The sequence below is a fragment of the Bufo bufo genome, chromosome 9 (assembly GCF_905171765.1).
Source record: "Bufo bufo chromosome 9, aBufBuf1.1, whole genome shotgun sequence".
Lineage (NCBI taxonomy): Eukaryota > Metazoa > Chordata > Amphibia > Anura > Bufonidae > Bufo > Bufo bufo.
The window spans coordinates 64,956,882-64,975,058 of NC_053397.1; the positions used below are offsets into that span (position 1 = coordinate 64,956,882).

The 18,177-nt window shown below is 47.2% G+C and overlaps 1 protein-coding gene across 2 annotated transcripts in view; it reads left to right on the forward strand.

Moving 5' to 3' along the window:
* PIGC (phosphatidylinositol glycan anchor biosynthesis class C) overlaps positions 1-9,242 on the forward strand; it is a 48,103-nt gene extending 38,861 nt beyond the window's left edge. For both annotated transcript variants that reach the window (XM_040408316.1, XM_040408317.1), the window contains exon 2: positions 8,115-9,242. In XM_040408316.1, coding sequence (XP_040264250.1) covers positions 8,165-9,115 — 951 coding nt within the window. In that variant the 5' untranslated portion in view covers positions 8,115-8,164 and the 3' untranslated portion in view covers positions 9,116-9,242. The remainder of the gene's footprint in view (positions 1-8,114) is intronic.
* The last annotated feature ends 8,935 nt before the right edge of the window (positions 9,243-18,177 follow it).

Here is an 18,177-nt window from a genome sequence, read left to right on the forward strand (position 1 = left end):
GGCAATGCCAGATTTATACTGTTTTATATTCTACTGCTTGTGCGCAATAAAAGCACAGTTTTTCCATTGCTACATTCCAAGAGCAATAACATTTTTATTTTCCCCATCAATGCAGCGTTTTGGTACCATATTATTTTTTTTTATTGCTTTTTATTCAATTTTTTGTGGAGGCGGAATGAGCAAAAAACATCAATTCTGGGTCATTGCCAAAAGAAAATGTGTGGGTTTTTTTTTTCATTCATTTTTATTGCATCATTTTAATTTTTTTTTTTTAGTCCCACAAGGGGACTAGATCATGTTTTTGTTTTATTTATGTATTGCAGTGTATTAGGCCTGTCCGTACTATAATGACAGGCCGCCTATTAGACCTTGCCTTTAAACAGGGCCTAATACGTTCACGTTAATGGCAGACCTCGGGACCTCTGATTAGATAGCCTAGTAAAAGGTTGGCGCTCTATACTAAGGCCTCTTTATGACCACTGTAAAAAATGATTTGGGGATTAAAGGCTTCTTAATAGACATCTATGTGTTGTCAGAGTTTACAAACTTCTGAGTCTGCGCCCCCATGACAACACTTCATGTTCCTGCATTCTGGTAGCTCAGTTTTAAAAACTAAAAGCTGGATTCCACTTAACTTCTACGAGGCTTGGTGGACTTTTGTAACCCCTGAGCTGAGTTTTGCATTTTTTTGACAATCTGTGGCCTTGTTGCAGAATGGTTGCTGTAGGACTTGTCTGCAAGAAGGATTGTTGGCTGCTATAAACATGTCAGAATTGTTTTTTGCCTTGGATTGTCACTTACATTCTCCTCTTGGCTCTGCTTGAATAGACACGTCACTAGGAATGAGAGTTGATTCTGAGGAGTGGAGCACAGGCTTCCCGAGCTCTGATCAGCGCGTGCCAGGTCCTGGAGCGGCCGCCGGAATCTAGGACTGCTTCCAACATACACAACAGATCTCATAAAGAGAAAGTTTTATTAAGATCATCTTCAGGCTGATATGAAATGCTGGTATTACTGTGCACATGGCATGGGGAATGTAACATAGTAACATAGTACGTAAGGCCGAAAAAAGACATTTGTCCATCCAGTTCGGCCTGTTATCCTGCAAGTTGATCCAGAGGAAGGCAAAAAAAAAAACCTGTGAGGTAGAAGCCAATTTTCCCCACTTTAGGGGAATAAAAAATTCCTTCCCGACGCCAATCAGGCAATCAGAATAACTCCCTGGATCAACGACCCCTCTCTAGCAGCTATAGCCTGTAATATTATTACACTCCAGAAATACATCCAGGCTAGGGATCGACTGATTATCGGTTTTACCGATATTATCGGCCGATATTGAGGATTTTGACAGTTATCGGCATCTATTTTGCCAATATACCGATAACGTATGGGGAACACAGATCGCGTTGCTCTCATCGCTCTCCGTGTTCCCTCAGCAGCACAGGGGAGAAGGAAGCAGTGTCTCCTCCCCCTGTGCTGCTGCTGCTGCCGCCGCCAATGAGAGGAGAGAAGATAAGAGAAGGGGAGGGGCTGTGGCCGCTGCGCCACCAATGAAGATAAGTCTTTCATTAATTCATATACAGGAGGCGGGAGCTGGCTGCAGAATCACATAGCCGGCTCCCGAACTCTATGAGCAGTAGCTGTGATCTGCGGTAGTTAACCCCTTAGGTGCCGCGGATCGCAGCTACCGCTCATAGAGGTCGGGCGCCGGCTATGTGATTCTGCAGCCAACTCCCGCCTCCTGTATATGAATGATTGAGAGACTTATCTTCATTGGTGGCGCAGTGCGCCCCCCCCCCCCCAAGCCCCCCAGTATTAATCATTGGTGGCGCAGTGCGCTCCCCACCCCCATCCCAATAGTAAAAACATTGGTGGCGCAGTGCGCCCCCCCCAGTATTAATCATTGGTGGCAGTGACCACAGGATCCCCTCTCCCCTGGTCCTCCGATCGGAGCCCCAGCAGTGTAATCCTGGGGCTCCGATCGGTTACCATGGCAGCCAGAACGCTATTGAAGCCCTGGCTGCCATGGTAAGCTCCATGCTGCTGTGTGCACAAAGCACAGAGCAGCAGGGACAGTGTCAGATCCTATTCACCCTGATAGAGATCTATCAGGGTGAATAGGACAAGGGCTCTAGTCCCTAAGGGGGCTAAAAGTTAGTAAAAAAAAAACACTAAAATATTAAGTATAAATGAAAAAGATTTACAAAAAAAATAAAAAATACACGTTAACAATAAACATATTAATTTTCTGCAGATTTGTGTAGGAAAATAGATTTTTTCTCAAAAATAAAAATACCCAGAATATCGGTATAAATTATCGGCTATCGGCCTGAAAGTTCACAAATTATCGGTATCGGCCCTAAAAAATCAATATCGGTCGATCCCTAATCCAGGCCCCTCTTGAATTCCTTTATTGTACTCCCCATCACCACCTCCTCAGGCAGAGAATGTGCCAGAAGTATTAAGAGGTAATATTTCTGGGGCATCTTTTAGGGTTCCCTTCACCAGAAAATGAAATCAGTGCCAGCAGGGAGCTGGAGTAGATTTCAGATGTAATGTGCGACAGTTTTCTGGTAAATGTGTTGGAAAATGCTGATAGGCAGGGGGCGCAGGATGTTGGACACCACCACCGATCTGATATTGTTGGCCTATCATGAGGAAAGGCCATCATTATCAAAATCTTGGAAATCCCCTTTAAGGGCATTGGAGCAACCAAATGTTTGCAAATGTGCTCCCGCCCCCGTCTTCGCCGTATCAATTCTATTTTAATCTTAAAATATAAAACTTTTATAAAATGAGTTTTCTTGTTGTAAAAGTCAACATCAAGTACATCTGGTATAAACCTCTATGGCAAGAACCCCTTTACAGTGTATGTTCACCTTTAGGCTATTTTCACACTAGCGTTAGTGTGATCCGGCAGGCAGTTTCCGTCGTCGGAGCTGCCTGCCGGATCCGCCGATCAGTGTGACAACTGACAGCATTTGTAGACGGGTGCGGATCCGTCTACAAATGCATTGCAAGAACGGATCCGTCTCTCCGCTTGTCATGCGGATGGACGGATCCGTCTTGCAGTCTTTTTCACAGTTTTCCCGGTCTGCGCATCCGTCCTTCCGTTGTTTTGCAATGCCGGATCCGGCACTAATGCAAGTCAATGGGAATTAATGCCGGATCTGGCATTCCGGCGACTGATCAGGCATTTTGGACGGACATAATACCGTAGCATGCTGCGGTATTATGTCCGGCCAAAACGCCTGACAGTGACTGAGCGGAAGGCATACTGATGCAAACTGAACGGATTTCTATCCATTCAGAATGCATTGGGATATGCCTGATCAGTTCTTTTCCGGCATAGAGCCCTTATGACAGAACTCTATGCCGGAAAAGAATAACGCTAGTGTAAAAGTACCCTTGTTTGGCACGTTATAATTTTCATATAGAATATATCATTATTATTTAAAGGGGTTCTCCAGTACCGTTTTTTTCTAAATGGAATCCCTAGTACCTTTGTAAAGCAAAAGTCTTTAAAAATACTTACCTCTCCTAAGCCTCACCAATTCCTCTATCTGTGCATGCTGTGCCGGATCTGAGATCTTCCGGGCAATGTACAGGCATCATCACTGACATCACATACGTTGCTGGCTGGAAGCTTTGGATGGGTAAGCAGCACTTTCCTGGCACTTGTCTTACTGGCATGTGTACTGGGGGGTGACTTCCACATTGGAAGTCAGTTCGCTGCAGTACATGCCTAATAATCCCAGACCTATCTGTATGGTGCAGAGCAATTATAGGAGGAAGCAGGGAGCTGGTGAAAACTTGTTGGCCATGAGCCAGCAGAGGTGCGAGAAAAGTGCAGGAGGGTGAGTTGGGAGTCTCGAGGGTGCAGGGAGGCAGCGTGAGCAGGAGCTTGGAGTGGGCAGAGCTTGTGGGGAGGTTTGTGCAGGGCTATTCTTGCTGGATTTGGAGGAGAGCGCCTGTCAGAAGAAGCTGAACCTTAAAGTCCGGCATGTAAACAACCAGCAGTGCAGCCTGGACCTCATGAACTACAAAGAGGAACCAGTGAAGTGCAAAAAATTGTATTTGGGGGAACATTACAAGCTAGTATTGAAACAAAGAGACAATAAAAATAAAAAAAATGGTCCCAGAAAACCCCTTTATTCTATTCAAAAAGCTGGTAATTCTGTAAATATGTTACTTACAATACATTCCACTGATACCGAGTCCATCAATATAAACCTGGATTATGACATATAGGCCATGGGCTCCTGTGCACAGCATTTTTTGTTCACTTGCTTTCTAAAGGCAATATTAGAGAACTACCTAAATATCCTTCATTTAAAAAATGTAGTTTCTGTAGAGTCTGTGCATTTCTTTACCTAGCTGGTTGTGCTGCTTCTGTCAGGGAAGAGTGCATGCTGTGTCTGATCCCCCTGTCTTCTTCTAGATTGGTGAAGAATCACCCATAGCATGCTCTTCAGGAGGAGGAGAGATCACACAGTCTGTTCTGTATCTCATTATACTTCACACCAGTTTCTCTATGGAAGCCTATGTATGGGCTGTATACATGCTGTCCATAGGACATAAGATGGCGACAGTCACTCATGCCATCACTCGCTCAGCCATCCCTGGTAATGTCTTCCATCCCCCTGTACAAACTGGTAATCCTAATTTAATAGTATACATTTCTAAACCTAATGTAATGCATTAAATAAGGCCATTCTTTTAGCCTGGTATAATATAATATGGGTGCTTTATTACTCCCGTATTATGGACACCACACCAGAACCTCCTACAGTTCATCAGAAAATGAGTTAGAGTGCCATACCTCTCATTCTGATGAACAGCGCAAGGTCCGGGTATTGCATTTGTAATATGGGCACAAAAAAAAAGGCCCCTGTATTATACCTGTCTGAAAGCGTCTGAATACTGTTGCTTAAAAAAAATATATTTGGGAATTGAAAATAATTTTATATGATGACTAGTGTTGAGCAAATCTGGTTCGAACTGCTGTATCCGAACCCGATTAGTTTAAAAACTTCATTGACAATATAGCCTCCGTGCTAGTGTAAAGTTATGGGCTCTGCTGAGGTCTTTGCAATCTTGCTGCAAATATTGCGAGACTTGCTTCATCCATTTGTCAGAAATATATCAGATCCTCCTCTCTAGGGATATTCATTATTGCTGTTACTGCAGAGCGTAACGATATGGCTAGAGAAGCCGTCTGTATATCTTACTCTAAAGATTGGGTATCAAAATGATATGGACAGTGTAAAATGTAAACTTTATTGTAGTGTAGTGTATTTAGTGGAACTTGTTTGGCACCGTGATCTGGACGCTGGTAAACGTGTGTGTCAAGGTGTCAGTAAATGGCCTACTTAGGCACAGAGAGGTGATTAGATGAGCAAGCGCTCTTTTCACTCCTTTTCTGGGGAAAATAGACCCCCCCCATATGTGAGAATATGCTTTCTGATTGATGGGGGAATTGGGATTGATAACATGAACAAAAATCCATGTTATCATCACCCTATGGACAAGTACGGTTAGACATGGCTGACATCTCAGCTGGCTTAAGGGGGAGCGCTGCTTTATTAGGGCATATCTTGGGCTGTGTTTTAAAGCTGACAGTTTAAGCTTTAAAACAAGATCCTCTAGATCGGGAGATATAGCCCTTATAAATCAGGTTATATATGCTGCCCTTACTGGGACCGGTTTCTAAAATGCTGTAGCTCCCGATATTTCGGGGCTAGCGCTGCAATCCTGGTCTTGTTTTAAAACTATAAAGCCAAAGAGCCAGCCATCAGTAGCAAGGCCGTATGAGATTTATCCTTGGCAGGGAAATGGTTAAAGGTTCTTTAACACTTTTTTTTCCTCCAGGTTACTGTATCATATCACACAACTAGTCTTGGGCAGACACAGTACTTATTATTCACCTTTTCCTATGCTGTAGAATAGCACGAGATGTGTTTCTTCCATTGGATTGCCATGAGAACTCTTCTGGTCTTGGTATCCTGTCAATGTTTAAAATTGCCACCTAGAGAAAATAAATGAAGTATGAGAAGAGCTTTAGACTTACTGTAGTGTCTGTCCAACTGGGAGTGAAGGGTCAGACTGACACACCAAAGCACCAAAGGATTCTTCTGTGGGCCCAGGATCGGTCACAATGTGGACACAAATGGACCTCAAAGATTCAGTAGTGGACAACCCCATTTGCAAGTGACCTTGGTTCCAGTCACTCATCACTAGGGTTGATTTTTTTTTTGTTGTTGAGGGGGCTGTTTTTTGATAATATGTCCTGTGTGTACCATGGGAAAGGTTACAATGCGATTAAAAGTGGAGGTCAACATGTATCAATGGAGGCTGGACCAAAGGAACTGCAAGCAAGGTGTTTACACTTGCAGGATAACAGGTAGAAATGGATGGACGAATGTCTTTTTTCAGCCTTATATACTATGTTACTATGTTACACGACTGAATGTATAATCTGTAGTAGCAGATTACACCTTTTTATGGACATTGACTTCTGCCATTTATAAAACCTATTTCTCCTGTTTAGCTCGTGGGGTGGTGTTCTGGCTTTATTCTAAGGGTGTGTTCACATATGTCCATCAATCCAGAACCATCCTGGTTGAGAATGCCAGAAGCTGGATGCCTTGCACTTAACCTCCCCTCCAGTTCTCTAAAGGTTTGGGTGGGGTGTGGACCCGGACCTGTCAGATCAAAAATCACTAGGGAAACTATGCCGAATATATGTGAAGGCACTCTAAGCAGTAACAAGCAAGGAAAATTTCACACAGTGACGTTAAAGGGGTTGTCTCATCACAGATAATGGGGGCATATCTCTAGGATATGCTCCTATTGTCTTATAGGTGCGGGTCCCACCGCTGGGAACAGAGGCCCGCAAAGTGGTGGCTAAAGGACCACCACCAAGCACTCTCCCCATAGAATTGAATGGGAGCGCACCGCGCATGACCGGCCACTTCTCTCATTTACTTCTATGGGCCCGACGGAAATAGCCGAGCCAGTGCTCGGCTATTTGCGGCAGCCACATAAAAACTGAATGGAGGGTGGTTGCACATGCACAGTGATGATCGACACCCGGGACCTCCGCCGATCAGCTGTTTGAGAAGGCAGCGGTGCTATAGAAGCGCCGCAGCCTTCTCACTGTTTACCGCTGGCCCAGTGACGTCACGACTAGTATCAACTGGCCTGGGCGGGGCTAAGCTCAGTTCACTTGAATGGAGCCTAGCCACGCCCCCAGGCCATTGATACTAGTCGTGACGTCACTGGGCCTGCGGTAAACAGTGAGAAGGCCGCGGCAATGCTGGAGCGCCGCTGCCTTCTCAAGCAGCTGATCGGCGGGGGTCCCAGGTGTCGGACCCACGCCGATCAGAAGCTGATGATCTATCCAGAGGATAGATCATCAGTTTAAACAAACTGCAGAACCCCTTTAACTGGATGCCTCTTTGAAGGAAAGTAGGTGATTGGGAACATTTGTTACCTATTGCTAGGACCTCCGAGACCCTCTCCTATCTCCACATTTTACATTACATTCACTAACCAGCTCTATAATTTAAATAGGTTTTCTAAGATTTTTTAACTGATGACCTATCCTCTATATAGGTCATCAGTATCTAATCGGTGGGGGTCCAACACGCAGGACCCCCGCCAATCAGCTGTTTAGGAAGGCAGCACTCGCAGTAGTGCCGCGGCCTTCTCGCAGCTCGCCAAGCACAGCGCTGTCCATTGTATAGCGGCTGTGCTTGGTATCACAGCTCAGTCCCATTCACTTCAATAGGGCTCAGCTGCTCCTAGGACATGTGACCGATTTAAATGTAATATAACATGGCCTAGGGTAACTACAAGTGCCTTCTCAGACAGCTGATCATGTGTCAGCCCCCCACCGATCAGATACTGATGACCTATCTTTCCACAAGCCTGTGGTCACCTCCCAGCGCTCTGTGATCAAATGGTGACCATTGCGTTTTGTATCTTTCATACTCCATTGGAGAACTCAGATCAGATTTTTTTTTAAAAAGACAAGTTCAATATGTTGATCCTAAAAAGATTATGGATTTACGCTGAACTTAATATTGTATTTTAATATTTTTCTATTGCAGGTAATGATTTTTTTAATCGACTTTTAAAATCCATCTTCTGAAGATCTAAGATGAGTCCAGTTCTGCAGAGCCCCAACTCTGGACCATATACAAGTGTAAAATGGGAAAGTAGTGCTCCACCAGACCCTGTGAGCGATCCTCCAAGATGGAAGAAGGTCCTGTATGAACGGCAGCCCTTTCCAGACAATTATGTTGATAAGAGATTCCTGGAAGAACTGAGGAAGAACATCTATGTGCGACGTTATAGCTACTGGACTGTGGTCTTTGAATCGGCCATGGTCATTCAGCAGCTGTGCAGCGTCTGTTCCTTCTCCGTTATTTGGTGGTACATGGACCAAGATCTTCTCTCCCCTCAGAAGCTGTGTGGGGTTGGTTTGGCCTTCACGCTGCTTGGTTACCTTCTCTTTGATGCCGTTGACAAAGGTGCAGGCCGGAAGGAATGTGGTCGGACCCGCTGGGATGACTTAAAGAGTTCTCTGGTGTTTATAGCATTTACATATGGTTTCTCTCCTGTACTGAAGACCTTGACGGAGTCAATCAGCACAGACACCATATATGCCATGTCTGTTCTGATGCTTATAGGACATCTTGTCTTCTTTGATTATGGAGCCAATGCGGCAGTTGTCTCAAGCACTGTGTCAATAAATATGGCGATTTTTGCTTCCGTGTGTCTGGCTTCCCGACTTCCCCGCTCCCTCCATGCTTTTACCATGGTGACCTTTGCCATCCAGATTTTTGCCCTGTGGCCCAGTCTACAGAGAAAACTAAGGGCTTACACTCCCCGTACATATATTTGTGTGACATTTTTTTTTGCTTTGTTCTCTGTGGCTGGACTGTTGAGTATATCTGGAGTCGGGGCCCTTCTCTTCTTCCTGCTGCTGATGTCAGTGGCGTTTCTATGTCCATACTGTTTAATCAGGTTACAACTCTTCAAAGACAACATTCATGGACCTTGGGATGAGGCAGAAATCAAGGAAGACCTTTCTCGTTTTCTTGATTAATTGTTTATAAAATGTATATTTCACATTGTTTTTAAATGTATATATTTTAATTTAATGGCAAGTGAAGTGTTCAAGTCATTGGAGATGTAAGATGGTCGGGTTTTTATCAAAATAAATGTCTTGCATTTCACTTCATTTATTCGAGGAGTCATGTTCATTTCTTACCACTAGAGGGAATCAGAACTCCATCCTACAAGATCATTTCTTTTATATCTTAACAAAATACACGTTCTTCTGTAGTTATGTCTTTCTGCATGATAAGTAGCAGTTCTTGTGCTTGGCCTCTTTCGGGAGCCCTCTAACACCTCCATACCCAATAGATAGATGGTCAGCCTGTCCCACGAAATTGGCCACCTTTACAGTTCCGATCAGCATTTCCAATTTTATTTTATTGTAGGTGATGACTAGAGATCTGCAACTACTGTGTAACCAAGGAGCTCACATCTCTGTCACGTATCTCTGCCTTTAAGATGGGCCAAAAGCTGGACGTGACAGTCTATCTCCGGGGAAGACACCTTTAACATAAGGATTATGGGTCATGTGAAAGGGACCATGGGGGGAATTTTATCATGAGGGGAAAATTTGAAGTCAGATTTGCTTGAGTCTTTGTTGGAGACATTTATCAAATGTCTTATGTTACTTGATAAATCTGTCTTATCCTTAGACCTAACACTTTTGTCTAGAAAAGCTACTCCAGTTTTCCTACTCCATCCTTCTCCTGGAGTGAGATTGCAAGTTTTTTGAGATTTTTTCTTTTCATGCTCCGATGCCCTCCTTTGCCCTGCGCTAAATTGCACAGGGCAAAGGTATTTTCTGGAGTTCCGGTGATGAACAGGGCTCCCCATAGCGCTGTCAGGAAGCCCGGTGAAGTCACCGGCACTGATAGGCGGATTTTAGCCGTTTTACAGGCTAGGGCAGCGCTAAAGCCCGCCCATCAGAGCCGGTGACATCACCAAACACATTGCTGGGCGGAAGCTTCTGCCTGGGAGTGTGTTATTGTAAACAAAAGAGTCCTTGCCCTGCGCGACCTAGCGCAGGGCAAGGGAGCGCATCGGAGCATGAAATGCACTGAAACTAACATTAGGGGGGCTGCCTGGAGGAAATTATCAGTATGTCCGGGTTCAGCTCTGAACCCGGACAACCCCTTTAAGTTACTTGTTTAAAGGGTTTCTACCATCAGAATTACTGTTAGGCCCCTTGCAGACGAGCGTGTCAGGATGCGTCCCTGTGCATTGCGGCGAACGCGATTGCAGTCAGTTTTGATTGCATTACGTTCAGTTTTTATCGCGCGGGTGCAATGTGTTTTGCACGCGCGTGATAAAAAACCGACTGTGGTACCCAGACCCTCACAGAAGTTCAGGTTTGGGTTAGTTGTAGTGTAGATTGTATTATTTTCCCTTATAACATGGTTATAAGGGAAAATAATAGCATTCTGAATACAGAATGCATAGTACAATAGGGCTGGAGGGGTTAAAAAAAAAAAAAATATTTAACTTGCCTTAATCCACTCGTTCGCGCCGCCGGCATCTCTTCTGTCTTCATCTGTGAGCAATAGGACCTTTTGATGACGTCACTGCGTTCATCACATGGTCCATCACATGATCCATCACCATGGTGATGGATCATGTGATGAGCGTAGTGACGTCATCAAAGGTCCTATTGCTCACAGATGAAGACAGAAGAGATGCCGGCGGCGCAAACGAGTAGATTAAGGTCAGTTAAATTATTATTTTATTTTATTCTTTTAACCCCTCCAGCGCTATTGTACTACGCATTCTGTATTCAGAATGCTATTATTTTCCCTTACAACCATGTTATAAGGGAAAATAATAATGATCGGGTCCCCATCCCGATCGTCACCTAGCAACCGTGCGTGAAAATCGCACCGCATCCCCACTTGCTTGAGGATGCTTGCGATTTTCACGCAACCCCATTCATTTCTATGGGGCCTGCGTTACGTGAAAAACGCACAAAGAGGAGCATGCTGCGATTTTCACGCAACTCACAAGTGATGCGTGAAAATCACCGCTCGTGTGCACAGCCCCATAGAAATGAATGGGTCAGGATTCAGTGCGGGTGCAATGCGTTCAACTCACGCATCGCATCCGCGCGGAATACTCGCCCGTGTGAAAGGGGCCTTATGTAGCTGACTGACATTAGTGATGTGCTATTGTCAGCAGTACATAACAGTGTGATTTATAATTGTGTCCCTGCCGCCGTTCTCCTAAAATACACTTCCTCACTGTGACGTAGTCGGCGCAGGCGCAGTGAGGAAGCCGGCACCAGGAGCGCGGCCTTCACTCACTGCGCCTGCGCCGAATACAGAAGTGAACGGCGCAGGCGCGGGATTTCCTCAACGCTGCGTGGAACTTGGACATCAATCAAGAGGAGCGGGGTGGCCTAGGCGGAGGACCTGGGCGGGATAAAGCGTGAGTGGACGGAGCCTCTAGGTGCTGATTCTACGCCCACATAGCACCTAGAGGCTCATTAGCATATTGGAAAACGCTAATGTCAGTCAGCTACATAGCGGTATTTCTGGTGGTAGAAACCCTTTAAAAACAACTTTCTCCCTATTTCTGGTGCCTGCTGACCGGAGCACTGCTGCCTGTAAATATTGTAGCACCATGCAGTTCCATTCTTGTATCCCCCCCACATATTGTACACCCCTAAGGCTACGTTCACACTACCTTTGAAGTGTATATCAGAGGTGTATGTCGAAAGGATTTCCTGATGTATACAGCCAACTAATGCCACTGTATATTATCATAGTGTAAAAAATAAATAAATTATGAGATATGGTGGCTAGAGGCCTAGGGTGAAGAAGGATCTGGGTGGTTGGGGGCCTGGGCAATGCCTATGGCATGGGAGGCACGCTACAATGGCATTCACTGGGGGAGGGGGCGCGATGGTGACAGAGCGGGTGCATGCCCCTGTGGCTACTGACTCCTGCATCTATGGGGATAAGCATCAGTCAGTGCCAGGCTCCCACAGGGTGTGGGCTCTGTTCAGTCCCTGCTGCCCTCGCCAGGGTTAATGGTGGGGGCCAACAGACTCTACACAGGCTGCGCTGATAGCTCCCAGTAGAAATACACATGAGAAAGTTTGCAAAAGGTAAACTTGTATTGTGGGGAAAAAAAGGAGGCGTTCATAGTCCCATAAAAATGAATGGGTCAGTGTGCCATCTGTGAAGAAAACCTAGCATCCTGAAGAAAAATATGGCCATATGCGTGAGTTCTTAGGCTTTCTATTTTCCGGGGGTGTCAGGAACTAAACCAGGTGCAGCTCCCGTGTAAAAAGTGTCGCCTGTGGTAAGGTTAAATCCCAGTGGTCAGTGATTTACACCAGTCATGGAGACACTTCTGGAAGGAAGCCATTGTAAAGCTTGTTTCCTTAGAAATAGACACACCTTGCCCAGGTACAGCTTCTCTCACAACCCCATAGAGCTGCTATGTTCTGCTTCTTACCTTCCTGGCATTTCCAGCTCTGCAGCCGTCTGCCATGGGGTGAGATGACATTAAGGTAAGTCTTACTATCCAGGTGCGTCAGATCCTCTATGAAGGTAGGTTCTGTACACTTCCCTGTAAGCAGGATGGTTACGGTGCAGAGGGCAGGTCCTACACCCTCTCCAATCTTCTAGATACAACAAAGCAACCGACTGTAACTAATGGAGCAGTAAAAAAACTAAAAAGCTGAACAGTAATGAGGATCATAGCAAAGTGTGGCTCTGAGTGAGTAAGAAACGGAAACCTTACTATACGAGTTCCACAAGGGATTGTTCACACATCGCATGCTTTTTTCTGGAATTCCAGTTGCAAAATCTGCATTGGAATTCGTCACCAAAATACAGGACAATGTCGGTGAATGAGTTTTTAACAAAGCGTATTCATTCACACTGTAAAGTGGTAGGCAATTAAGAGTGCCGCATTTGTGTGAGGGGAGGCGGGGCGTTCACTATTTAAACCTGGCCCTCCTCCCCCCACTTGTCGGTTCGAACGATTTCGAATCGGCTTGTGGGTTGGTGCCACAGAAGGGCGTGCGTCACTGGAGGATCGGGGGATCGGCTGCGTCGAGCTCGTCGCTACGGTGATTAGGTAGGCAGGGTGGTTTGCACACCCGTCTCGCTATGTATAACATGTGGGGCTTCCGAGCGTGCCGCCGGTCCCCAGCTGCGCTGGAGACTGCCCGCACTCCCGACCGCTTCCGGCACCCCGAGACAGGCACCCCGATCCGCTCCAGGCCCTGCGCTAAGCACCCCCGCTCCCACATGCAGCGTCCCCCAGGCGGGCACCCCTCACCTGTGGCTCAGCAGCGACGGGTCACGACGTCCGCTCGCATACCCTGAGCATCGGTCACGCCGGCCGTCGGCTCCACGACGCAGCGTTATATATCACTCACTCCCGTATCAGAACGTTCCGCCGTAGAGGAAAACGCCGTCCGCTCACACAGGGATCTATTCATTAGCTGCAATCAGTAAGCGGAGGTCCAGCTGCAGGATCAGGGGGCGGAAGCCGAAACCTATAGGCAATTAATACGCCGCGGCTTTCCCTGTACAAATAGTCGATAGCGGTGGGCACGGGATGCAATGTTCCACATGGCGGAGCGCAAATCCCTCACAGCCGATCCTGATGCACGTTCTCCTGGTAATTACAATTAGCGAGGCTGTGAAGGTGGACATGCTTATGTGACTTTCAGTCATGTCTAGGAATCCGCTGCAGAATAAACTCGTCTTCTTTACTGCGCCAAACTCAGGCAAGACGAGATAAGCAGATACTCAGACATGTGCACTGTATAACAAGTTATGATTTCAATGGTTAATTCTAACCTAGAAGGGAATCACTGGCTTGCTGCGCTCCAGCAGGTCCTGGCTTGAGAGAGGGCGGGGGATGGTCGACACCTACAGGCCCATACTGGTACTGCAGTCCAGGTGCAGGGCTCCTCTGCTCAGGCACAGTGGCTATGTACTAAGGCAGGAGTATAAAAAAATAAAAAAATATTTAAATAAAATTTGGAATATGTTCAAGGATCAAATATAAAGAGGGCTTCAAGGAGGGGGGCTGGCCACGTCACTTTGCGCACGCAGCCGGGCCGCCCGTAAGCCCATACGGTCAGTCAGGGGGTTGGTTTGGGCGCAGTCACAATAATCCGGTGGTTAGCTAGGGAGCGGTGGCATGAGTGAAGTGTCGCCCAGCTGGCGTGCGCTCACTCACACGTCTGTTCTTGGTTGTTCAGGTCCACAGGTGGTGGGCTAACTTACGATACTGTGGGGTTCGTGGCTGTCATGGCCGCCAGGTGAGTCAGGGGTGGTGCATGCGGGGGCCAACCCCCTCTTTTCTCCTGCATAGGCACGGGGGATGGTGGACTATTTTATGTCCAGGCCTCTGGCGCATCTCTTACAGGGTGGCGCCTACAGTCGTGGCCTTTGGTGGGGGGGGAAAGAAAAAAAAAAAAAAAATTATAATAATAATAATAATAATGATGGTATAGATAGGAATGTTGCTTTGCCAGGTCTGTCACGACTACAGACTCCTTATAAAGCCCTGCCACGACTGCAGGCATCAGTCTGTCACGACTACAGACCCGCTCTAAAGCCCTGCCACGACTGCAGGCAACAGTCTGTCACGACTACAGACCCGTTATAAAGCCCTGCCACGACTGCAGGCATCAGTCTGTCACGACTACAGACTCGTTATAAAGTCCTGCCACGACTGCAGGCATCAGTCTGTCACGACTACAGACCCGCTCTAAAGCCCTGCCACGACTGCAGGCACAAATTAGTTACGACTACAGACTCATTATTAAGACCGGCCACGACTGCAGGCATTAGTCTCATGTCAACAGACTCATGAGGTAATACTACCACGTCTACAGGCGATGGTCCGTTACCGCTACTCTCGATGTAGGGTCCCCTCACGACTACAGGGGCTAGTCGGTCACATCCACAGACTCGGTCGCACTCCCGTTAACTACAGGCACTGGGTGGGCATCTACGGGTAGTTGTGTCACGACTACGCACGTGGGTCAGCCACGGCCTGGGAGGTCAGCCTTCACGGTCACAGGTAGGTCCAGTTAGGCTTCAGTCTCCCAGCGGGTTCCAGTCACAATAACCAGCCCCTAGGTGAGGGGGGGCACTCCCGCACCGGCGCACAATGCCAGGGAGCTGTGCGGCTCCTCACGCGGCACACGGTTTAAACCAGCGGGGGCCGGGGCCCACGGTAAAGGAAGGGCTCCCTCTGATCCGGTGCACATTGCCAGGGAGTGGCGCTGCTCCCCACGTGGTACGCGTGTCCAGCCGGCGGTGGGTCGGCCCTAGCTGAGGAGGGGGGCTCCCCCGCACTGGTGCATTCTGCCAGGGAGCAGCGTGAGCTCCCCACGCGGCTGGGGGGTAAGGCTCCTCATCTTCAATAAAGTCTGGCACGGGCCGCCGTGCCGTTAGGTAGGCAGGGATCAGGGAAAGGAGTACTAGGCTCGGTCAGGGGGAGCAGATCATAGGCGGTGGCTGGCTTCCTGCTGCCGGCCGTACATTAGGTTCCAAGGAGGTTAGGCCTCTTTCACACTTGCGTTGTTGGGATCCGGCATGCACTTCCGTTGCCGGAGGTGCCTGCCGGATCCGTAACAACGCAAGTGTACTGAAAGCATTTGAAGACGGAACCGTCTTCCAAATGCTTTCAGTGTTACTATGGCACCCAGGACGCTATTAAAGTCCTGGTTGCCATAGTAGGAGCGGGGAGCGGGGGAGCGGTATACTTACAGTCCGTGCGGCTCCCCGGGCGCTCCAGAATGACGTCAGAGCGCCCCATGCGCATGGATGACGTGATCCATGTGATCACGTGATCCATGCGCTTGGGGCGCCCTGACGTCACTCTGGAGCGCCCGGGGAGCCGCACGGACGGTAAGTATGCTGCTCCCCTGCTCCCCGCTACACTTACCATGGCTGTCAGGACTTTAGCGTCCCGGTAGCCATGGTAACTATTCAGAAAAAGCTAAACGTCGGGTCCGGCAATGCGCCGAAACGACGTTTAGCTTAAGGCCGGATCCGGATCAATGCCTTTCAATGGGCATTGATCCCGGATCCGGCCTTGCGGCAAGTGTTCAGTATTTTTGGCCGGAGCAAAAAGCGCAGCATGCTGCGGTATTTTCTCCGGCCAAAAAACGTTCCGTACCGGAACTGAAGACATCCTGATGCATCCTGAACGGATTACTCTCCATTCAGAATGCATTAGGATAATCCTGATCAGGATTCTTCCGGCATAGAGCCCCGACGACGGAACTCTATGCCGGAAGACAATAACGCAAGTGTGAAAGAGCCCTTATTTAGGCACAGGATGTTAGTTAGTCCGTGCAGGTGATCTGCGTTATACCATGCTCTTCATGCTCGTACTCAGAGCTGTGCCCATACGAGAGCTGCTTAAGTGGTTGATATTGATATATATATATATATATATATATATAAATAAAAAATAAAAAAATACATTTTTGAGTCTCTCACGCATGGCTTCTCCGTTTTAGGTTTACACATATGACTCTGCCATCTGAGTCTCTCACGCATGGCTTCTCCGTGTTAGTTTTACACATACGGATCCGCCATTAGAGTCTCTCACGCATGGCTTCTCAGTTTTAGGTTACACATATGACTCCGCCATTAGAGTCTCTCACGCATGGCTTCCCCGTTTTAGGTTACACATATGACTCCGCCATTAGAGTCTCTCACGCATGGCTTCTCCGTGTGAGTTTTACACATACGACTCCGCCATTAGTCTCTCACGCCTGGCTTCTCCGTTTTAGGTTGGCACATACACTGCGTGCAGAATTATTAGGCAAATGAGTATTTTGACCACATCATCCTCTTTATGCATGTTGTCTTACTCCAAGCTGTATAGGCTCGAAAGCCTACTACCAATTAAGCATATTAGGTGATGTGCATCTCTGTAATGAGAAGGGGTGTGGTCTAATGACATCAACACCCTATATTAGGTGTGCATAATTATTAGGCAACTTCCTTTCCTTTGGCAAAATGGGTCAAAAGAAGGACTTGACAGGCTCAGAAAAGTCAAAAATAGTGAGATATCTTGCAGAGGGATGCAGCACTCTTAGAATTGCAAAGCTTCTGAAGCGTGATCATCGAACAATCAAGCTTTTGATTCAAAATAGTCAACAGGGTCGCAAGAAGCGTGTGGAAAAACCAAGGCGCAAAATAACTGCCCATGAACTGAGAAAAGTCAAGCGTGCAGCTGCCAAGACGCCACTTGCCACCAGTTTGGCCATATTTCAGAGCTGCAACATCACTGGAGTGCCCAAAAGCACAAGGTGTGCAATACTCAGAGACATGGCCAAGGTAAGAAAGGCTGAAAGACAACCACCACTGAACAAGACACACAAGCTAAAACGTCAACACTGGGCCAAGAAATATCTCAAGACTGATTTTTCTAAGGTATTATGGACTGATGAAATGAGAGTGAGTCTTGATGGGCCAGATGGATGGGCCCGTGGCTGGATTGGTAAAGGGCAGAGAGCTCCAGTCCGACTCAGACGCCAGCAAGGTGGAGGTGGAGTACTGGTTTGGGCTGGTATCATCAAAGATGAGCTTGTGGGGCCTTTTCGGGTTGAGGATGGAGTCAAGCTCAACTCCCAGTCCTACTGCCAGTTTCTGGAAGACACCTTCTTCAAGCAGTGGTACAGGAAGAAGTCTGCATCCTTCAAGAAAAACATGATTTTCATGCAGGACAATGCTCCATCACACGCGTCCAAGTACTCCACAGCGTGGCTGGCAAGAAAGGGTATAAAAGAAGAAAATCTAATGACATGGCCTCCTTGTTCACCTGATCTGAACCCCATTGAGAACCTGTGGTCCATCATCAAATGTGAGATTTACAAGGAGGGAAAACAGTACACCTCTCTGAACAGTGTCTGGGAGGCTGTGGTTGCTGCTGCACGCAATGTTGATGGTGAACAGATCAAAACACTGACAGAATCCATGGATGGCAGGCTTTTGAGTGTCCTTGCAAAGAAAGGTGGCTATATTGGTCACTGATTTGTTTTTGTTTTGTTTTTGAATGTCAGAAATG